This window comes from Acromyrmex echinatior, chromosome 9 (genome assembly GCF_024713525.1).
Source record: "Acromyrmex echinatior isolate Ae372 chromosome 9, ASM2471352v2, whole genome shotgun sequence".
Taxonomy (NCBI): domain Eukaryota; kingdom Metazoa; phylum Arthropoda; class Insecta; order Hymenoptera; family Formicidae; genus Acromyrmex; species Acromyrmex echinatior.
This window is the reverse complement of record NC_141860.1, coordinates 12,527,918-12,551,050: the sequence shown is the minus strand read 5'-3', so window position 1 is coordinate 12,551,050 and position 23,133 is coordinate 12,527,918. Positions and strand designations below refer to the sequence as shown.

Sequence of the window (23,133 nt, the reverse complement as noted above, 5' to 3'; positions counted from 1 at the left end):
CTCTCTCTCTCTCAATTTGCTAATAAATAAAATAATATCCCACAATCTTATAATATTGATAAATACATCAAAGTTGTATTTTATTTCTTCAAGAATCATTGATGAAAAAAAAATTTTAAATATCTCTATTAAACACAAAGATGTTTTATATATTTACTTTCGAATAATGTAATTTAATGTGAGAGACTATAAGTAAGTGGCAACAAAGGAAACTTCGTTAATAGTTTCAGCTTTAAATACATTCATAAAACACTGTTCATTCAATGATAATGTTTTAGAACGTTGAATCATCTACCATCCGTCGTTCATGGATGTAGTTCTATATTACCAACGACTAATCAGTATAGACTAACTGTCGTTCAAGCAAATCTGGAGCAGTAATCTTATTCTAAATCCCAGCAGACATTTGAATTCTATAGGTAAATGGGAACCTAAACATTTCATTTGACGATGTTTCAAAATGTCGAATGATCCAGGGTTCATTGTGCGAATGGTCAAGGTTCTACGTTACCAACAACCAAGTCGAGTTGGCAGGCTACTGTTCAAAGAAACCTGGAGTCTCTTATGAATTGATCTTATTCCAGCAGGTCGCGCGGCAGGTGATTGGGTCCCTTCTCCTGCGCCTGCCACCAGCAGGGAGTCAGGGACTGCTGGGACAGCGGGATGCCACCTGCGCGATGATTGGTCAGTTTGCAGGCAGGTCAAAACGGCAACACATCGCTCGATCGGCGTCTGCCACACTTGTCTGCCGCTTCGAAGCGGAGCGCGCGATCCTTCCAGCCTGGTATTTTTCGTGTTTAATCCGCGGCGATCGGTACGCACATGTATAAGAGATCGTTCATTCCAACGGCGTAGTATATAATTTCAAAAAATAGGAGAACACAAACGACGTGGTAACCCAAACAAGATTCGAGTTAGAACCTGTGTTGCGAATTCCGGAGTTCACACTTGCACCGCGAGCATTGCTTTTCAAACGAACGCAGGATGACGCAGCGCGCAGGGCGCCCGGGTGTTTTGACATTTGTGACATATAGTTATATTTTATTACTGTGATATCAACAATAGTGCTTTGGGAAATTCTCAAACGACAGTGCTCGTGACGGTGAATGACGAGGAAAGTACCATCTGAGAGCAGCGCGGCACAAACGAGCAACGAGGTGAGTGGAGCTCCGTTTTGGTTGCATTTTGACCGTTTGCTTTGAGAGGTTAAGTTGGGTGCCCTGCTGGGGTCCCGCGATACCACCTCCCCCAATCCCTTCCCGCTTCCTCTCCGGCCCCTCGTCCCGCTAGTTGCGAATGGTCCGACGCGGACAATACGGTCCTCTGGAGCAACTCCGAAGGGCACCCGGGTCTATTCCGACCAAAAGATCCTTTGAATGGAATGCGTACCCGGCGGGGATCCCCTTCATCCCCGCTCCTTCTTCTATATCTACTCATCCAGATCCTTGTTCATCTCGTATTCCCATCCATTTCACTCTCACCGTCGTTCTGCAATCGTTCTTTTAAATTTTCAATTTCAGTTTATTTTGAACTAGACTCGGTGCTGATGCAGGAAGACTTGTAATTACTAATGAGCGCCTCCTTCTTTGTTTCACCAATATTATCCTATTATGTATCGTGAAAATGATTCCCACTATCTACTGCAGTACAATTAGAATCTTACTCTCATCATTATTATCTTCGCTATCGCTACAATTCTCCTTGTTGTACTCTCGCCGATAATTACGTAATAGATATTATCTATTTTCGTTTTATCTTACATCACTCTTTACTTATCGTAAAAAATGATTGCGATACGAGAAAAGTAATTATGACTGTATGCCAATATATTTTATTGATGGATCATATTTAAAGAACTTGTATACTGAACCATAATAAAATTTCCCTTTTACCTATCTCTTCTTGTCCGTTTCCTCTTCTCTCCTCCTTCCACAACCTTCCCTTTGGAATGTGCTTCTCGAGGGTCCAGACATATTTCTGATCATAGGATCATCCACAACAGGTCCCTGACTTTCAAATTTTCTTTCCTGTCACCTAGAAATACGAGCGGTTTCGTGCTCGTGTTATGCCGGTTTTCGATTTTCAAAAATCAATAGTCACGATAACTGTAAAAAAATCAGACAAGTTTGTCCACCGTGTCAACTTAATAATATACTTCCAAGAGATTTGCGAACTTCCTTTGTCGTTTTTTTGCGCTGGTTTATATTAGAATTCTAAGTACTGTTACTCGTTCTTATAAACGTATAATAATTCTTAAAATTTGCCATTCATTGAAATGAATCTTTCTATCTCTTGGAATATGTAAAGAGCAGACTAATATTTTAAAATTAACATTATGAAAGATATTGTATTTCCAAAACATAATAGTATATTGGATAAATTATAAATATCGTTGAATAAATTTATTTCTCAATATTATGACCTTATTATGTTAATCGATGACAAATTTTAGATATGCTTAATTAATAATATCTATAAACATTGACTCTAATTCTGAGTCTACTTTGTATTTTCGTCCACATATATTTTATATGTAATAAATACTTTTCTCGTCTCTCTCTTTTAAGACTTATAATCTTTCTTTCTCAGTATCATAAATTCGCAATAAAAATTTAAATTTAAATATTGAAATTTCATATTGTGAAATATATTGTAACAGAAGATACCTCAATCTTATCTGCTCGTCTATCTAATCCATTTATTGCACAACGAATGAAAAAATTATATTAAATATAGTAAATTGCTAAACAGTTTAATTTGTGATATTATTATTGTAATTCAATCGATTTGCGTTTCAAAACCGAAAAATGAATTCAGCGCGCAATTTAAATGACTACACAGACAGTATATAAATTCACATAGAATTATTTAAACACTTAAGAAGCAGCTTGACTGTTAAAGACTTTCTTTCTTTTCTTGTTTTATATTAAATATTCTTAATTTTCCGCGATATAATTCTGCCGCAATATAGCTCACGAAGATCGTTCCGTTTATATCCATACGAATGTCTAAAGCCTAAAGGATTATTTATACTAGCCATAATCTAAATTAATTTATGCCGTAATCTGTAAGAATTAACCAATCACAGTCAAATAAGAGGGGAATACTTGACTATGATTGGTCAATTCTTACAGATTACGGAATAAGTTATAGACAGTATAAATCCCGTCCCCCCAATACAATTGAAAAGTACAAGAATAATGAATAACAGATTTCAACTTATCAAAAACCATGTATTTTGGTACATATGATTCCTGATAGGTTGAAATCTGTTTCCCCGTTTCTATTGCCTGTGCTTTTCAATTGTGTCTCAGGCTCTTTAATCTACGCGACGGAGTCGTCGCAGCGGATCCGGGCGAGGTAACCGGAGCAGTTTCGGCACGCATACCTCTACGCATGTCATATGGTAGGTATGTACGTGCCGTTGTCAAACGTGCTTTGAAAATCACGCACAAATACCGTTGCACTTAAGGTCGTTCACTTACGTATCTACCGAGTGCGATTCAGCGCAGGAGTAGCTACCGGTGTTTTGTGCGCGACACGAAACAGAAAATCGCAGAAGAAAATAAATGTGTGTCTTTCCGGTGTGCGTCGTATTACGACGTTACGACGCTTCTCTTGCTCCGGACGATGACATTTTGATCATTTCGTATACGACGATTTCAAAAAGTTGAAGTTTAGAGCGGAGCTAATTATAAACAGCTTTAATTATAAGAACTCGATTCTGCGATATAATCTTTACATGGCATCTCGATTCAAAATTGTTGACCGTCACGTTTTGGGCGCGTACGTGCTTCAAGAAGATACCGTTGCTTATCAATTAATCGATTTGAACGTAAACGTTTAGAAAATTGTGTCATTGTGTCCGGCATGAGCGTTTTCTTCATAAAAAGAAATTATGACCCAAATAATACTTCTAATAATACTTGCTTTCGCTGCCTGAAATAATAGTAGACCTCTAACGGAAGAAGAAATCGGCTTCTGTCCTCAAAATGCTAAGAAATATATAATTGCTTAAAAACAGTACAATTGTGAATCTATTATAATAAAATTAATAATATCGATTCACGATTTCTATAATTCCAAGTTTCGGTGTTCATAAATAATTTAATTATGCATACATGAAAAAAAAATGATTAACAATATTAGAGTCAATAGTAACGTGATTAAAAATAATCTTGTTTATTTTTAATAATAGTATTATATATAATAAAACAAATAATATTTTATTAAAACAGGAGCATAATGCATTTTTTCATTAATAATATCAATTAATTAACAAGATTATTTTCAATTTTCAGACTACCATTAGTTGATGTTGTTAATACTTTTTTTTTTAAATTACGACCAATTCATTATAAAAATTACATTATTATTATAATATCTTGAACAATCTTGCAGAAATTTAATGAAAGAATCACCTTACTCGCAATAGAATTACGTGTTAAATTATATAAATTATATAACTTTAATGTGCAAATGATTTAAAAAACAAGTATTGCAGGTATCGCTCTTTGAATACGTGTTTATCGGTTACGTATGAAAATGTCAGAAGACACGACCTTGCACGTACACAGACTCCACATGTCACGTAAATTAATTCCGCATAGTTTCAATTGCCAGCATCAAGCGAAGTGAAACGCGCTCTCAAGTTAGCATTATTCGCAGGTGTAAATCGCGTCACACCCCAAATCGCTCGCACGTGATATTACCGCGAGATCCAATTAACCACGCTGATGGTTGTAACCAATGCTGATAATTTTCATTAGAAAATCCATTATGGAGCAGAGCGCGCGCGGCACGCGAAAAAGAAGAAGAAGGCACGATGGCGCAAAAGTGAAACTAGATTTTCTCTAATGCTTATTCAATTTGCGCTTTACGGTTCATTTGCGTATCTCTCTTAATTGCTTCGAAATTCCGCTCCATCTCACCAACCGCTGCGAAGCTTGAAAATGGCGATAAGATTAAGAATTCCGGACTACTTTCTTCTTTCCAAAACTGAGAAAGTAGGGTCATGATGTCGGCGTCTCCCTTGAGGCATTTATTATGTGTAATTGTTTTGAGAAAATCTCGCGGCTTATGACATTATATAGGAATATATCTCCAGCATTATTTTCAAGAGAAGTGCACTTTCTCACACCGACATTTCAATTAAATAAAATTTCTTCATTTATGAAAAGAAAGAGATTTAGATCTAGATAAATTTTATTCTTGAATCACATAAAAATTTCTAAGAAACTAGTCTTTCACAAAGTATTGATCACATACACAATAGAAAACATTGTATAATTATGTTGTGGAAACGGTCCACTTAGGTATGTTCTTATTAAGCTCTTGTAACAATTTGTATTGAATTTTTTAACAATATTTGAATTTCAATTTAATATAATATGATTATGTTATTTAAAGATTTTGTGTTAAATTGACATTCAACATATCTCAAAATGACACAATTTATTAATAAACAAATAACATAAAAATGCTGCCAAAATTTTTAATATTCGAACAACCATACCTTCTATTATTTTGAGTTCAGCAAAATCATTTCAAATCTAGCTAAACTTTTTTTTAGCTACTTCAAAAAATTGCCCTTTCGTGTATAATCGTAATAAACTAAAATTAGAATTTCTGGGATCTGCATACGCATGCATTTCACATATCAATATATTTAAACAGTAGGTAGTAAGATAGTAAATATTTGATATTACGAGAGTGATGAGAGTTATCATCGATTATTACCTTCGGGGCAGGTGTAATGTATACATCGTACCTAAGTAATGCGATTAATAAGATTCGACTCGTCTGTTTTTTTCTCAACCGCCCGTCAGTACTGGTCAGTACTCTCCGGAAGCAGATCGAGATATCTGCACGCTATCGTCCGCATTATAATTTTTGCGATGCAAGAGAGAAGCAGAAAAAAGTATAGCGCCAAATCAGGGCGCGCGCGGAAAGTCGTTACGAGAAATCGACGACTACCGTAACGAGGCCATTGCCGGTGTATTTTTTCAATTACATAGGAAATTACCCTGCGACCGCTTCTCTCGGCATCATTTTTTCCCTCGTTTCCTCGCGAGGAAATGTCGCGTCGTTACGATACGCAAAAAGACATTTTTTTTTTGTACGACGATTCCAAGCACAATGATTACAGACGGTCACATTTCTATATATAATTTTTGTGATTCGAGAATTAAATTCGCCGAATTTAAGTGTAGTTGTACACGACTGTACAGACGTGTAAGTTCGTGCACTTTGTTGCAAAAATCACGTTCTGACGTGATCAATCGCAACGATTAATTATAAATACTAAGCGCGATTGCAATGTTATGTGGATTCTTTCTTGATCCGCGTCATTTCGCTCGCGAAATATGTCCGAATAAGGAATTTATCGAGATCCGCAAACAATCTAATACGACTTCAATCATCAATCTGTATATCTCGATTCGGATTAGAATGTTTTTTATTATGTAAATAAAGATTGAATCGGAAATTAAATTCATACTTGGTTGCGCAATCAAAAGAAACAGTTAAAATTCAATCTAACATTCCGATAAAACTTTATTTAATGTATATATTCATACTATTTTGCTACTTTATTCGTATAAATCTCAGAAAAAAAATATTCAGATTTAAATTCCATATTTAGAATTCCTTTTCAGCGCTGTTATATTTATTATGCATTTGATATATAAATGTACTTGTAGAACACATTTTACACATACAAATATACTATTCTTATTACATTGAATAATTCAATGACGTAATGTGGTATCTCGGTGGTATCGTTTGCAAGCAAAATCACTTTTTGTATTAGATATAAACATTGAAACATTAAATAATTGAAAATTAATATGCAACTTATTCTTCGCAAGATATTAATAAGATAACTAAGAAAATTCTCTATTTGAAGATATTTATTTCACCAACGTTACATAAGCACTTGTCAATTAATTTTGTTATTATTCTATAATTAGTTTATGTAAACTACCGTTTCATTATTTGACAATAGTGATTCAGAGATGTTTTGTTAGTCAAATTGCGAAGAACAATGGAGATTGACGTTATTATGGTAAGCTGTCATCTCGTATTATTGTTATTCGCACTTCGATAGCACTGTTAGTATTCCTCAGCGCACAGTCACAAATGTCACTGCTTTTGAATGCAATTGATACTTCATGCATTTAGTGAATGTAAATTACTTCGATTTACGTAGTCAATTGGCGAGGCTTTTCAAAGTAACAAAAAGCATCGATATCTGGTACTTCAATATACGTATAAATGTAAACCAACGATCTAAAGCGGCAGCATTACATGGTTGATGCTGCAGGAAAATGAAAACAACGACCATTCAATATAATACGATTTATTGCTTTAAATTGCTCGATTATCATCATAATTGCTTCTGTAACTTATCTAATTATATATTTTGCGGCTAAATTAAAATTATTTTGAATAAATTATAATTCCGTGTCAATTTTGCAGATTCATGATTCAATCACTATTAATATTATTAATATGATTTTTATTAATATGATTTAATCTATAAAAATAAGATGTCGATTCACATCAAAGAAAATTTTGATATATAAAAAGTTTGATATGTAAAAGTTTATATAATTTATTTTATGTTATACTTATATAATGAAAACCTAAAATATATCCTAACATATACATGATATCAATAGTAAAAATGCACATGCATTTAAAAACAAATGTAAATGAATCAATTGTAAATGTAAATTAGAACACAATTGCCATTTAAGCTTTCAAGGATTTCAACAATTATTTTTATTATTCAATAATTATGAATAAATTTTCTTACTTCACTTATACTTGCATTTAACTGCACGAAACAAAATAGTCCATTTGCATATCCATTGACAAATTATTAATTTCAATGATAGCAATAAAAATTGCTTCAGTCAAATATAGAAAGACATAATGTAATGTAAATACTATTAATTTAAACGTATTATGAAAATAAGATGTTTCTTATATTATTTAATTGCGTATACAATTGAGTAATCCTAATTAGCAGAATAAGTATAATAATCGCACATTTATTTTCCGAATAAATGTGCAGACAAATCGCGCATTTTAAAATGAGTTTTCGATTTTTCCGCCGGACAAGTGTTTCTAATACGGTGTGTTTCTAATCTTCACTATACATACATCGTGATTTCTCTGATTTCTCACGGCCACTCACTAGTTTCTCTTCTCGTAGAACCTCTTTTCACAAGGTCAAAGGACAGTGGTACTTTATTTATTGACCCTGTTCGATTCATGAAAAGATATATTTGTCCTAGATTCGAAATATCTTTAGGCAGCGAAAATTCACTTTCGACTATAATTAATATCTCGATAAATTAATGAGTTTATAAAAAAAAAATAAATATAACATTATTATACTAACAAGGAATAAACATTTCTGTTTTTTTAATTATTTTTTTACTATTCTATGTTTTTCTTATTCCATGTTATCATGTTTTATTTTATATAATAATTTTTGGCTCGTAGTCCTCTTTTTTCTTTATTTTATAACAAGGAATTATTTATAACAAGGAATTTAATTGGGAAATTAAATTTATAAATATGTATACTTTATGTACGACTTAGAAACATGAAACATTAATTAAAATAATTAACAAAAAAATGTTAGTTACATCTAATCAAGATTGAATTTTGCCTAAAAAGATAATAATATATTGTTTTACATTAAAATTATATATTATTATACAAACATCATATATTAGCCTTATTTGATCCTACTCAAGTTGCGAACTGAATAAATTGCTATAGACTAACAAAAACGTGAAAGGATCTAAAACATCTTCACACTACATCTATCATCATCGTCCTTAATAAAGCCGCGAAACTAATTGAACAGATTTATTCTAATAATAGTCGCAAGTCTTTTGCCTCAGCTTTCTCAGCATGTTCCTAAGCCCTTCGATGTCCCGCTGCTAATGCACAACTTTTTCTATGCGATCTAGTACTTCCAATTTCACCGCGACGCTCATCAAGCGTAGTCACGGCCACGTGGTAGTTTCTCCGCAGGAAGTCTCGTCCTCCAAGATCAGAGGACAAAACTCTTCCGCAGTAACCCTATCTAAGTTGCCAATATCTGCCTTGGGCTTAAATGGCAGCTCCGATACAAGAATCCCTTCCTCGTAGATCCTGTGATCCTTCTCCTCTTCCTCGAACTCCGAAAAATCATCATCTTCGTCATCATCGGTCTTCGCAGTAGGGAAATCGATGTCAGTCAGGACGAGCGTGTTCACTCTTCGATTCTTTCGCTTTTCCCGCGATAATCCCCTCTTGTCGAGACGACGTCGTAGTTTCTTGACACTCAGAGACGTGGGGGACGGGAGTATGTTTCCCTCAATCGCATTTCCCTCTTGAAGACCGCCGTCCTGATTGATAGCACCCGGTCGCCTTTCTTTATCGCGCGTGTCGCTGCTACTCGGTAGTTTCCTACTTTCCTGTGCCGATCGAGCCGTGTTCGCTGGGAATGCATTTTTATCGGTGGCACCGGCGCCGACGGCGGCCGCGATTTCGCTGGTGCCACCTGCCACTGCTTCCTCCGGTTTCCCGCTCGAAACGATTGCACGCGGACAGGCGTCTGCGATGTCGGTCGGGCGTACTGCGTTGGAATCGTAGGTCTCCGCGATGCCGTAGCTCAGACTTGGCTCTGCTGGCAACGCACTTGGAGCAGACCTCTTATCGACAGCCTCGGTGCTCTCAAAGTCGGCCTTGATCCGCGAATGCTTGCGATACTCTTCCTGCAAGTAAATACGAAACTGGTCCTGGAAGTAACCATCGATTACTTTCCAGATGGTGGCGCTGTACCAGCTCAACACGCCGAGGAGAAACACTCCGCGAATAATAAACGCCAACATTACAAGACCTTGTGGTTGCGGTTGATTATTCCGATGCGATATTACAATATTCTATATATAATGTTTTGCACATGTATTCTAAATATATTATGTAATTATAATATGCCGAGAGACCGCGTGCTGATATGATTAGACTGATATATGGTACATTGATAGAAGACTGATGTTTTCTTAAGAAGTAAGGCTTATAAATATTTTGATGAAGTCTCAAGTTTAGCATGTAAATAAAACTGTCGGTCTTATGTTATTATTAATGTATGTAAGTACGAAAGATAAATTTGATATACAATTTCAAAATTTTACATTCTTATTTGCAATTTTTATAATTTATCTGATTTATAAATATTTTGATATTTATTTGACATTTATTTAAACATTTAACGCGAATTTAAAAATTTATTCAATTACATCAAAATACTTTTAGAGTATTTATACTTCATTAAATTATTATGTAATTATTTAATTATTATAATTATTTACACTTTCTAAAAATTTACACTTTTATAAAAATTATACATGTTTGTTATTAAACATTAATAATATCATTTTTAATAAATTTATAGATACATTGTAAATAAAAATTAATATTCTAAAAAATTATTCCTCAAGATAATTATAAGCGTAAATTACGTCAAAATTATCTTAACAATAACTGATTAATTAAAACAATATGATTTAATAACTAACTTAAATCGTTAGTTTTGCCAAAAGTTATATGACTTATGGATCTTGGAGATTTACTCTTCCAAGACGAGGAACTTCTAGAAGAAAAATATACGAAAGAGTTTTATCTTATACAAATACCAACGATCAACACTCAAATACTGCACGAAAAAGAAGTTCTGTCACAGTTTTGTTTACCCATTTTGTGGATTTGGTAGAATATTAAATCTTTTAAAAGGTTATTCTCGACTATTTTTCGTTTGTCTTTCTAAGCATCTATTTCTCATTGGACTAAAAATGTGCTTACATACTTAACTGAATATTTTTCTATCGTTTATATAATTCGTAAGCGACAGTTGTTATGTCATCAATAATAATTTTATAAAATTAATATCTATCTAATATCTATCTGATATCTATTATTAATTTCAGTGTCTGTTTGTTCTATTATTAATGTTGAATTTAAGACAGTTGTTGCTTGAGATTAATCAATGACATGAAAGATAAAATTGACGTTAACAGATAATAATTGTAATAATTGGAAAAAATAATATTGTCATACTTGTTTTTAAATTGATTAAACAATGATCACGTTATTCCTAAACTATCTTTTCGATTGAGATCACTTAATCCTCTTCTCCCACAAGATAATCTTTGATAATGTAAAAGGATTCTTTCATGTTTGGCCAAGCTATAGTCACAAAGACCAAAATCGAATTCGCGATCACGAAGAGCCGCATCATTTCGATACCGGTGCTGGATCGGATCCAATTTCCAAAACCTTGATTCTCGTCATCGCTTAGACCTCCCAAATCCGACTTCTCCACCGCATTCCTTCCATTATGACAACTCTTACTACCTTTATTTTCGTTGTTTCCACGTTTCTTCATGCTGACTATATAGCGATCATCTGCAAGAATTGATTTCAATGCTGAACATCATAGAAATATGCCCTTCACGTGCTCTATGCGTTTAATTGTAATGAAATTTGTATAATAGGATTTTCTGTCTTATCAGTTATAGCAGAGTCTCTGTCTTAGCAGAGATAAACAAATAAAATAAAAAAAAAAATATCACATTCTTAAAAATTTGCAAATCTCTGCGTGGAATCTTTATAGAAATCTAATTCAATACTGGAAATTATTTATTCTGAATATTAAAAGCACAGAACTAGTTAATTAATCAGTATTAAATTTCTATAAGGGAATATAACGATCAATATTTTGAGTACTTACACGGAAAGAACAATTTTGTTGAAAAATCTAAAAATTTAATTTAAAACAAATCTGAAAATAAATTTGTTGGACTATTAAAATTATTATGTAGAACGTTAAAATTGATTCTTGGAATGTCAAAACTTTTTGCAGCATTGCATATCATGTTTGAAATTCCTGTAAAATAATTTTGATGATTCAACAAAATTATTTTCAGATCTATTGAACTAAATTTTTAGATTCTTCAGCAAAATTCTTTCCATTTATAAAAAAATTAAAGGAACGTCATCAAGAATTATTATGAAATGTTTGTTCGATATTAAAATGTTAATTCTAATTTATTCTAAATCAAGAAGATTGATTATCGTGTTTCGTTCTCTGCTATTTATTAAATAACATAGTAACAACTGATAATTCGCGTCGCGAATTTAAAGAAAATTGTCCCGCTACGTGACGATTTACGATAATCAGCGAACCTGAGAGAAGATGAAATTAAAAGCATCCGGATACATATATTCCTGTTCCGGGATACGCGTGTGCGTGAGCACGGTTACATATGGCATTCCTGCGCGTACAAGAGACGCACATACTTGAGAGTGGGTGTGATGACCGCGATCAACGCATCGGATATACATACGCATTTTTACTGTCGCATACGAAATTGAAATTACAGAAAAATATTCCTGATTCTTCGCTTTCTCAAGATAAACTGTTATAAAAGAAAATTTACTAAAATTTTTTATTCTTAACTATAATAATTATATTAAATATAATAACTGTCATAACTTTATTAATGTTAATTAAAAAATAATTATTATAGAATAGAATTTATTCGCGTCACAGCATTTTTACAGCCAAGAAGAGATAGAATAATTATTGTATTATTTGAAAGTGCAAATAACATAATGAGAATTTTACGTTGAAACAAAATGGATTACAAATTCCATTTTTTTTGCATATTTTTAGAATTAAATATTCTTGTATATAAAATTAATAAAAATTTATTTTTCTGTATATTAATTTTTTAATATTTATGTAGAATAACAAATAATATTTAGAGTTAAATTATGTTTTATATTAAAATTGTGATTCGGGAAGACTTATTACAAGATAGATTGAAAGAATTATGGAAATTTTTGCAACTCACATAATATTTACTCGTATCGATTTGTTGATTGAAAAACGCAACTCAAAGCTGATTTGCTCCGTGGTTCCATTAAATAATTTTAATAAATTCTCTTTTCCACCTCGCGATCTGTGAAGCTATGGATCATGGTAGATCAAAGTTCACGGTATTATACCAAGTAAATTGCAAGGAGGAATAGTGGAATCGTTATCGACAAAGAACAGCCTTCACCAGAGCAGATCGTTCTGTCTACAATGCTCCATTCTCTCTCTGCCCCCTTCCCCCCTTCTCTCTCTCTCTCTCTCTCTCTCTCTCTCTCTCGACTATCGGCCGGTCTTTCCAGTAACTGGCTAGTTATCAAAATTTTGCTCTATTGTTTACACCTCAACGATGAATAATAGGGATACGATAGGATCATGATGAAATATTGATGGAAACAGGTGGGCGGCAGAAGATTTCAAGTTAATTACGAAGATCAACGATTGATCATAATTGAATTTGTCAGAGAATTCAACATTCCACGTTCTATCGCCGTCTTTATGATCGGTAAAGGATGTGACGATGGAGAACAAATCGATAATAAATGACTGATTAATTTCACAGCGCCCATCTCACGCTTTGTTATGAAAAGCAAAAGAATAACAAAACTGTCTGTTCTGATTGTGAATAATGAAATATTATGAAAACTATTATGTTAAGAATAATGTCAGACAAGATATAATTTTACCTAATATGATTTATGGCAATCAAAATGATACACATATTTAATTACACACACACACACACACACACACACACACACACACATAATAATTAAATAATAATGACATTGCTGAAATTATAAAAATTTAGGTAAAGACAGATTTAAAAATAATTTTGTTGGACTATTAAAATTATTATGCAGAACGCGCAACCATAATGAGCAATGCTGCAAAAAGTTGACATTCTAGCAATCAGTTTAAGAGTTCTAAAAAATTTTGATGGTCTAAAATTATTTTTAGATTTTTTTTCAAGCAAAATTTTTAAATAACTTGAGCAAAACTGTTCTTCCATGTATAATACATATATAGTGTGTTTTAATAAATAGATAAATATAGGCATGTGTGTGTGTGTATATATATATACACACACACACACACACACACACAAAATATATATCGTATTTCGATGGGACAAACTTCAGGAAATGATAAATTTCACCAAAAAAACTTTTATTGAAGAACTTGTGTCCTCCGACATATTCATAAGGAACTACGCGTTGGGTCGCACGTGACGTCTGACAATACTAGTTCCTTTGATTTTATTTTTGCAAAAAGACGAGAAAGGAAGCAAAACCGAAAGCTATTGTTAGACATCACGCATACGTAATTGATAGCGTATTTCACAGCCAGTTCGAACAAGCTTCTCCATAAAAATACGTCGGAAGACATAAAATTCCTTAAGAAAAATTAATTCTTTTGATGACTTACCATCTAAAATTTATATTCCATGGGTCCTAAAACCTGTAAGATATATGTGTATACATATAATATGTGTAAAGGCAAAAAAATGACAGAAGACTATTAAAACCATAACAAACGATCTAGGTCCATCAGATGTCGATCGTTGCTGTTAGCTGCATAATTACTCGTCCTATAATTAAACGGGTTCAGTATGTTACGTCACAAACGGAAAGTTGGTCACTACGAGGTAACAGTACCCGATGCTCTACTTCGGAAGTCGCCCGTCGAACGCTTAGTTAGAAAAGTTGCAGGCTCGGTCGTTATTTCTATTCAAGCGCACCGGTCGGCTTTGTCTCTTATCGAAAACGATGCGCATGTAAATGAGAATTAGTAGTTGATAACACATCATCGGTATCGACAAGGACGAAATAAAACTGTCTCGGATCCCTAGTCTAAATTCGTATTTGGAACCGGTTACTAGCGAAGGCAATCGTACGCAATAAAGTGGCATGAAATGCGACTGCGCGCAACGAAACGTGCAGATTCGCACGACAGAGCTTGCGGTCAGCGAACGAGGAAATTACAACGACGACGTAGTTATCGGCAAAGGACAGCCCCGGGCTGTGTGCGATCATCATTTCTATGGAAAGTGATATGTCCGGCGAGCCCTCATTCTCGATACATCCCTCCGCCATAAGTCGAACCGGTCTATTGTACGCGGAAGTTCAATCTCTCCCCCTGTTATTCTCACGCATCACAAATCATAGTTGGTGAATTTCAACTATCATCGCTGGTCGTTATAGTTATACATCGTTATTACATCGTCGTCCCACCAATGTTGCCAAATATTTGATCAGTTACAATTAAAGAGATGAGTTCAGGAACGAGAGGATATGACTTTTGGCGACTCCAAAGTAATCGATCCGGTTTTAGGATATAAATTCTCGGATAAATTCTCTTTATTGTACCCCGCTATGTATCTCAATACAACAGAATCAAATGAAAAGAATTATAATTTTTTTCTGAATAGAGTAAATCAAATTTTGGAAAAGACTAAAATATATTTCTTTTCATCCGCTCGTGCTTTCAATTGTGATCGACAAACTCACCATGGTCGAGCTTTCTCAACGATCGTAAACGTGCGTTTGAATTCAGAGTAGACTGCGTATTTTTACGGCTTTTTACGAAGCGTGAAATTCCTGCAACGTGACGCACGCAACAACTGCCACCAACGGTTTGTCGCTTTTCGCCTTACTTCGCACGAGACATGCCGATAAGGTTTCTAGGCTTAGTAAGCTCATTAAAAGATTTCACGACAGTGCCGCGGATTCTCCAAAGCTCGCACGGCGCATGACAGTGTTCCTAAATATCTAGTAAATTCAATACTGCGTAATTCAAGCGTTATATTCTCTTGTGTAATGTCGTACAATCTTAAAGAGTACTAAACTCTATACATTACATTTTGTCACGTATATTTGGCGATTACTAAAAAATAACTGTAGAAAATTAAGTATGATTCAATTACAATATTACATTCGATATTCACGATCAGTTAAATATTATGACTTTAATACTAAAATAATCTTGAATCCTAAAAATGATTTGTTTATCTCCTATCCAATAATTAATAATACAACTCGCGATTATTCTTAATATACATTAATTGAAGTAAATAAGCCTATCGAGCATAAACAAAATATTAATGTATTTCAGTACATGAAATTTTAATACATTAATAGTAGTACAAGTTTCGACTTAACTCATCAATCATCTTCAGCCGCATTTTCTAAGAATATATTTATACATCTAAATCATTGTTATTTATATCTTGACAAATGTAGTATCTTTCTCTGTTATTTCTCTTTCCGAATGTTCCATGTATACTTTTTGCTATATTTATTATTATTATTAACACACATTGTGTTTATTGAACAATTACAATGAACATATGTTAATTATTGTATTCGATCAGAATTGCGAGCTTATAATAATTATCTATCTTATATTAAATGGGATTAAAAATTATTAAAAACTATAAACCTGTCCGTCGTGACATTATTGTACACTTGCAATTGTCAAATTGAGTCACAAGAAGAACAAAACAATGTTAAGTCGAAACTTGTACCGCTATTAATTTCATGTACTGAAATACATTAATATTTTGTTTATGCTCGAGTTAGGCTTATATATTTTAATTATTGTGTATCTGTTATATGCTATTCTTTTAGTTAATTAAATATTGATAATCTAAATATACAGTATATGGATACAGACGCGATGAGAGAGAATTACAACAAAGTGAGATACTTATTATTAAATATACAAATATAGAAATGCAAAAAAACTGCACAATATTATAGATTCAAAATCTAATCCATCCAATCATTTATTTCTTCTATATAACAAAATTTATTATTTCCTAATTTTTCTTTAACGCAATCTCCCCCTCATCGTCTCTATGTTCATATGATAATAGCACAATCTCAGTTTAAACAATTATGTTACGATCAAATACACCATTTGGTAATTACTATCCATGAACAGCTTAATAAATCACCGATACATCAGATGAAATCGACATCATCTTCCAATCGATTAGATCACACGCAGCATTTCCCATGTAGTGCTTTATGAAGGAGCTCAATTAATCACGTGAGCTGTCAAAAATTTTGAATAGAAGAAATACATGGTCCTACTTACTACTTATTGTTAGAAAACATATATAAATAGCGTGATGTCGACTAAAATCTGAACGAACGTATCACCGATCAAATACACTTTCTTCTCATGATACTGAGTCACTAGATATTAGCGTAAATGTAATTTCCTGTCGAAAGAATATCGGAAAGAGATTTGTCTCAAGATATATTGACAACAAATTCCTACACTTATGCAAAAATAAAAAAGATATGAGATACGCACGCATCATTGAAAGAATTTATTGAAATATTCGGAAATATTATTATAAAGAGGAAAAACTACTTCTTCATTTAAATATTTCAATTTTGATTATAACAAGAATTATTTATGCAAACTTATGTAAGTGCATTGTATTAAAACAAATATAAATTACAAATATTAAAAATCATATAAGGTTATTATGAAATATTTATAGATATAAATTTATTTCAAGATTCCTTAAAATAGAGTTAAAGATAAAACAGATTCGAATTTTTCCGCGACCGGAATAAGAACTATTTCCACTTTCGTTTCCACTGAAGCCTCCGGGGACTTGCTTATTCCTGAGAGATTGACTTGTAACTCTGTTATCCAGAACTTCATTTTGTTGATAATATCAAAGGATCATATAATCATTTTCGATCGACAGCAGTGGACGATACGGCACTTGATACAATTTTCTCGAAAAACATTTGCGCTGTCATATAATATCGCTATACAAAATCTTAAACGATCTCTCTATTTAAATATTTTAAAAAATTAAGAACCTTACATCGAATGCTTTTATTGTCAAACGTAAATTATGAAATGTACACAGTTTTAAATGAATTTAAATCATCGTAAAGAAAAAATTTCGCAATTATGAGCATTATATTTAAAATTTTTCCTATAAATGCTATATGAACAATCTAATATTTTGTGCATTGTTTCTCACTTTTTAAAACTCTATTTCAAGAACAAAATAAACTGCAGTTAGTAATGCTGTTTACCAATTTAATAGATGCAGAACTTGATGCAGAATTATTATCGCGCTGTAAATTATTTTACCAATGTTATTCATTGATATTATTTTCTTTTGACATTTTCTTATTATATTTATATTTTAAGAAAATGTTTTACATAGTTTTTCTAAAATGAAATAAACTGTTATTCCACTGCTGAGGAATCCCCCAGGGGTTCTTGGAACATGTAAAAACGCGCCGTTGCAGATCACAATGCCAATTTCTCGGATTACTCGTAAATACGTAGCGCGACGAAAAAAAGGAACGCGCTGAACTCGACGAAAAAGAACTTTGTCAAAGTAAGTGCAGCATGACTGTTGGTATTACATTTCTTTCTGGAAACACTCGACCAAGATTCCAAGAGGTGTTAGACTATTTTTACGTCCCCTCCGGCTGCTCTTTCTCCCGTCGCTTATGGCGAGGAAAACTCCCGATTGGAATGAGAAGCTTCCCTAATGGTCAAGAAACATAGTGAATCGGTCGTTTTGCTGAGGAATTTCCAGGTCACTTCGAGTAAGTAACATGTCTCACACCGTCTCAATAGTGCAGGATCTCTCGGGAATACTATACCACGAACGTTACACTCGATGTAACTAGACCAGCCTGAACTCAGAATACTCGGCTTAAATGCATCTTACCCTTTCTGGTTAAACCTAATACTATTAGGATTTCTAGAGCTTCTAACTGTCATTGAACACATCAGTATGATTAATGACACTTTAGAGTAATAATTACAACGTTATCACTGAGAACATTTTCACTATTATTGAAATTACTGTTAAGTATTTAATTAATTATATTAAATTATAAGTACACTGAAAAAAAAAGATTAGTTGCTGCAACAATTTAGATAGTAAAATATTGCATAGCGTTTTTATATGCAATAATCAGTTTTTGGTCGTAGCAGCAAATTTTTAGTTGCGTTAACCGAAATCATATACTGACATTGCGGATAACGCAACTAAAAATTTGCTGCTACAATCAAAAACTGATTGCTGCAGCCATATAAAAATGCTATGCCATATTTTACTATCTAAATTGTTGCAGTAACCAATCTATTCTTTCAGTGTGAAACTACGTTTTATCGAGGATTTTATTTCAGCAAATAGCGTCAACTGTATCACATTACGCTAAAACGTTTCCTTTTCTGCTATCGTGATAAAAAATATTCTCAACTTTCTATGATCACGCAATTATCGGCTGTTTGGCTACATATAAAAACATTTATCATTAATTATAATACATTTGCTATTAGATCACTCTAATGCCGACTTCACACGATCAATAATATTGCTCAGTAATATTGAATAATACTGACAGTACGCATCAGTATTTTTATAACCTTACACGATCAATATTATTATTGACAATATTTCGGTTCAGTTTTATGTACATTATGGATCTTATATATAGCAATAATAATATCAGTACCAATAAATAGTGTCTGTGAAGTTAGCATGGAATTTTATTAATTTTTAAAAAATAATAACTATTCCGGTAACACTTTTGATTGTTTTGATACTGTAAAGCATTACTGTTCTTTCAAAAATAACAAAATGTTCTACATTTTTAATATCAAAAAATCAAAAATAAAGAAATGTCATGCTAATTTAACGTTCCAATATGGCATAACGTCCTCTAAAGAACCAGATGCCATCGAATATTATGTCAAATATATCAATATTATGTTCCCGTTTCTTTTAAATTATATATTGATTTAGTACATTTTTTCTCAGAGTACAATCTACATCAATCCATCAATATTAATCACATACTATCAATAATATGTCAATATTTGTTAGTAACTGACAAATTATTGAACTATATTATTGAACATAGATCCCTATTAATAAAGCAAAAAAGTACGGCTTTACAACCGTCCATTGTAAGTAAATTGCTCTTCCGCGCATAAATATAAATGGACAAAATGAACAACTCTATACAAAATCAGTCGTTCAGGCGCGATATGCAAACCCTTTCGCAGCTCTCGAAATATTAAACAATTTCGTTAGGAATTCTCGTAGTTGAGTTTAATTATTGCCACGAATTTATCGTTCGGCGTACTTAGAATTCTTACGTCTCGAAAAGCATATGAATTATTCAATTTAAATCCTTTCTGCTAATCTGAATAATTTGTAATATGTAAGTAATTTATTTCTCAGACGAGAAATAAATTATTGTATGATCTCTTTATTATGCACGAATTTTTTTTAGCCAACTTATGTCTCGTATCTCATCATATTTTGATACAATTTTTATTAAAAAATTTATTATTCAAGATATATCATATATAAGTTTATACTATGTTAATGATCCAAGTTAACCTCGATTTAAAATGGCTGCAAATTTAAATTAAGAATAAATAAAAGAAGAAGAAGGAGAGATATTTAAAACAAAATCGAAGGTCAAAATAACAGTCTAAGGAGGAATCTACGAAGGTGTTTATGGCAGCTTTCATTATAGTCTTAAAAGCTTCCCTTCTTATTCGCTCAGAGCATCGCCGGTAGCTTCGTTAGAATTCTTCATAATTACGTTCCGTCATTGGCGCAAACTTTATCGCTGCTTCTATGAAAGCTTCCTTGTGCCAATGTAAGTGTTTAAACAGTCACGAGCTTTTCGTTTTAATCGACATTAAAGAGAATATAATGATAAAACTCGGCAAATAATATGCAATCATTGAATAAAACGAATGACGTAACTATTTGATGCAAGTAAATATGTGCCATATTTATTTAATAGCATTATTAATTATCATAATCTGTTTTTTAGATAAACAATATATAAATATGTAAAACATAAATAATGCTAATATATTACTCTTAAAACTTTTAATACATTTATCAAATTACATTTGATTAATATCTTAAATAAATCTTTAAGATCTTAAATAAAAATTAATTCTAATAAAATTAGACGAAAAATTAATACATATTTATAGGAATCCATCAGGTAAGAAATTGAATTAATGCGGATTATTTCGTTACAATAATAAAATCATTTGAAGCTATTTAGTCAGCAACTTTTAATGTAGCGATATGTTCACGACATTTATTTTGTAAAGTCATGCTTTATCTTCATCTATCGACAATTAGTCGATTCGCAGGTAGAGCACGAATATCGGAACTTGATCTTCGCCAAAGGATTAAAATGTTTCAATAGGTAATTTAAGTATATATAATTAAGTATAGATAATTGCATATTACACTTGTTGTTAACAAATTCTTTCATTTTACATATCGTTTAAAAATAAGCGTAAAGCTTAGATTTTATTGATTGCGATATATATAAATAACGATTTAGATTAAAATTAATATGACAATTTTCCTGAGATATGTAAAACTTCACAAAAAGCGAAATATAATTAATAATTTTGCGTAACGAGGATAATATGATTTGTACAATTTTTTGCATCCAAATAAATTCTTTCATAGAAAAATCGAATTTTGCATCCAAATGAATCCTTTCATAGAAAAATCGAATTTTTCCATTCTTCGGAAGAAAAAGTTTCACGCTGAACTTTCAAATGTAATTATCAAATGCAAATTATGGAATTATATATATTTTTGATTGCAAAAAAATAGTTCATTTGACGAAGATATTGTTTTTGCTAGGGAAGCAAATAAGAAAGCGATTTAAAAGGAAAATCGTGGTGACGCATTAATAAACTGATTTCAATGAAATGTTGATAAATAGCATTTGATATGAAGTTTTACAAAACATTTTCAATTTGTTTGTTCACAAAATCTTGTTCAAAACAAGAAAATGGGAATAAATTTTACACATCATCGCCTCTTTCAATTTTAAGAATCTTAAATTCTACAAAAAGAACGAAAATATCATGGAAAGAAAAATTGTCTTTGATATTAAATATTCTTTTTACCCATGGATGTACTTATTTATTTTTAATATTTGTTTATAATACGGAACCTAGTTGAATTGTAATATTGTATATATGTTAATAATCGTAGGATGCAGTAATATTTAATTGATGGTAGTAATATTTAATATATTCAAATATTTTTACAGTACTAGGATCATTATAAGTTGTAAACATAGAAAAATATTCATGTCGACACGAAAACCATATTCACGAAATTTGCATTCATGATGCTCAACATCTCGTACACAAATACGTGAGCTGCATAAAAAATTGTACAAATCATATTATCCTTGTTATGCAAAATTATTAATTATATTTCGCTTTTTATGAAGTTTTACATATCCCAGGAAAATTGTCATATTAATTTTAATTTAAATCGTTATTTATATATGTATATAGCAATCAATAAAATCTAAGCTTTACGCTTATTTTGTTTAAGGACATAAGGTAGATTACATTTATATAATTTATTGCCTATACAAGATGAATCTGATAAAAAGATCACCATGTTTTTGTTTCGAAAACTAGGGAGAAGATATTTATTATCAAAATAGGATAAGGGGATATATTTTGGTGATTTCGAGAAATATCTTTGTTTTTTATTACCAATAAAAATTTTTTCAATGGCAAGAGATATTTTTTATTCTAATAATTATAATACTCAATGAGTATTCAATATTTTTATATTAGTATAAAGTATTTTTTTCGAAAATTTAATTATTTTAGGGATATAAATTAAAAAAAGTGATAATCTATAAGTTTGGAACAAATTATTTTGTATTATTTAATAAATGTTTTATATATATATATAATATATATATAAATGTTCACATTATTGATCTAAACATACCTAATCTTTCTGGAAAGTTCTTAACTTTTAAATATATGTATATATGTATATATATATATATATATATATATATATATATATTGCATATAAAAGATAAATATTTACAATCCATTCAATTAAGTCGTAATGTACAAAACATTATTCAATCATGGCATATAAACTATTCCTATTTGTCGCAAACAAATTGTGTAAGACTCCGCTGGCGATTCAAAATTCAGCGCAAACTGTTAATCAATCAAGTCCAGACGGTTAGGTAGAATATTCTGTTTGCAGGACGAGCCGATACCCCGCCAATACGTCACGGTTCGCTTAAAGCACACGTTCAATTATTCATGAAATTGTCGGCGGACGTCACGCTTCGTACGTTCCGAGATCATGTTCC

General features: G+C 32.0%; 3 protein-coding genes across 5 annotated transcripts in view; 1 reads left to right on the top strand and 2 right to left on the bottom strand.

Moving 5' to 3' along the window:
- Positions 1 to 662: 662 nt before the first annotated feature.
- Positions 663 to 23,133, top strand: part of LOC105149837 (uncharacterized) — a 90,705-nt gene continuing 68,234 nt past the window's right edge. Inside the window, exon 1 of the mRNA XM_011062531.2 lies at positions 663 to 1,157. The gene's annotated coding sequence lies outside the window, so the exon portion shown is untranslated. The remainder of the gene's footprint in view (positions 1,158 to 23,133) is intronic.
- On the bottom strand, positions 6,894 to 9,896 carry LOC105149834 (uncharacterized). Its single transcript, XM_011062527.2, has one exon. It carries the CDS (start codon positions 9,894 to 9,896, stop codon positions 9,027 to 9,029), a length of 870 nt encoding a protein of 289 aa, XP_011060829.2. The 3' UTR covers positions 6,894 to 9,026.
- Positions 11,178 to 18,891, bottom strand: Xport-A (exit protein of rhodopsin and TRP A). Of its 3 annotated transcripts, none has more exons than XM_011062530.2 (3): positions 18,555 to 18,891; positions 18,349 to 18,473; positions 11,178 to 11,469 (listed from the first exon to the last, which is right to left on the bottom strand). In XM_011062530.2, the coding sequence occupies exon 3, from the start codon at positions 11,447 to 11,449 to the stop codon at positions 11,186 to 11,188; it is 264 nt and encodes an 87-aa protein (XP_011060832.1). In that variant the 5' UTR covers positions 11,450 to 11,469; positions 18,349 to 18,473; positions 18,555 to 18,891; the 3' UTR covers positions 11,178 to 11,185. The 3 variants fall into 3 exon arrangements, with proteins under 3 accessions (XP_011060832.1, XP_087265663.1, XP_011060830.1); XM_087409537.1 differs by lacking the exons at positions 18,349 to 18,473; positions 18,555 to 18,891 and adding exons at positions 14,369 to 14,401; positions 15,451 to 18,338; XM_011062528.2 differs by lacking the exons at positions 18,349 to 18,473; positions 18,555 to 18,891 and adding an exon at positions 15,451 to 18,338.

Excerpts from the sequence above, each read along its gene's own strand:
- LOC105149834 (XM_011062527.2), bottom strand. The coding sequence starts at position 9,896 with ATGTTGGCGTTTATTATTCGCGGAGTGTTTCTCCTCGGCGTGTTGAGC.
- Xport-A (XM_011062530.2), bottom strand. The coding sequence starts at position 11,449 with ATGAAGAAACGTGGAAACAACGAAAATAAAGGTAGTAAGAGTTGTCAT.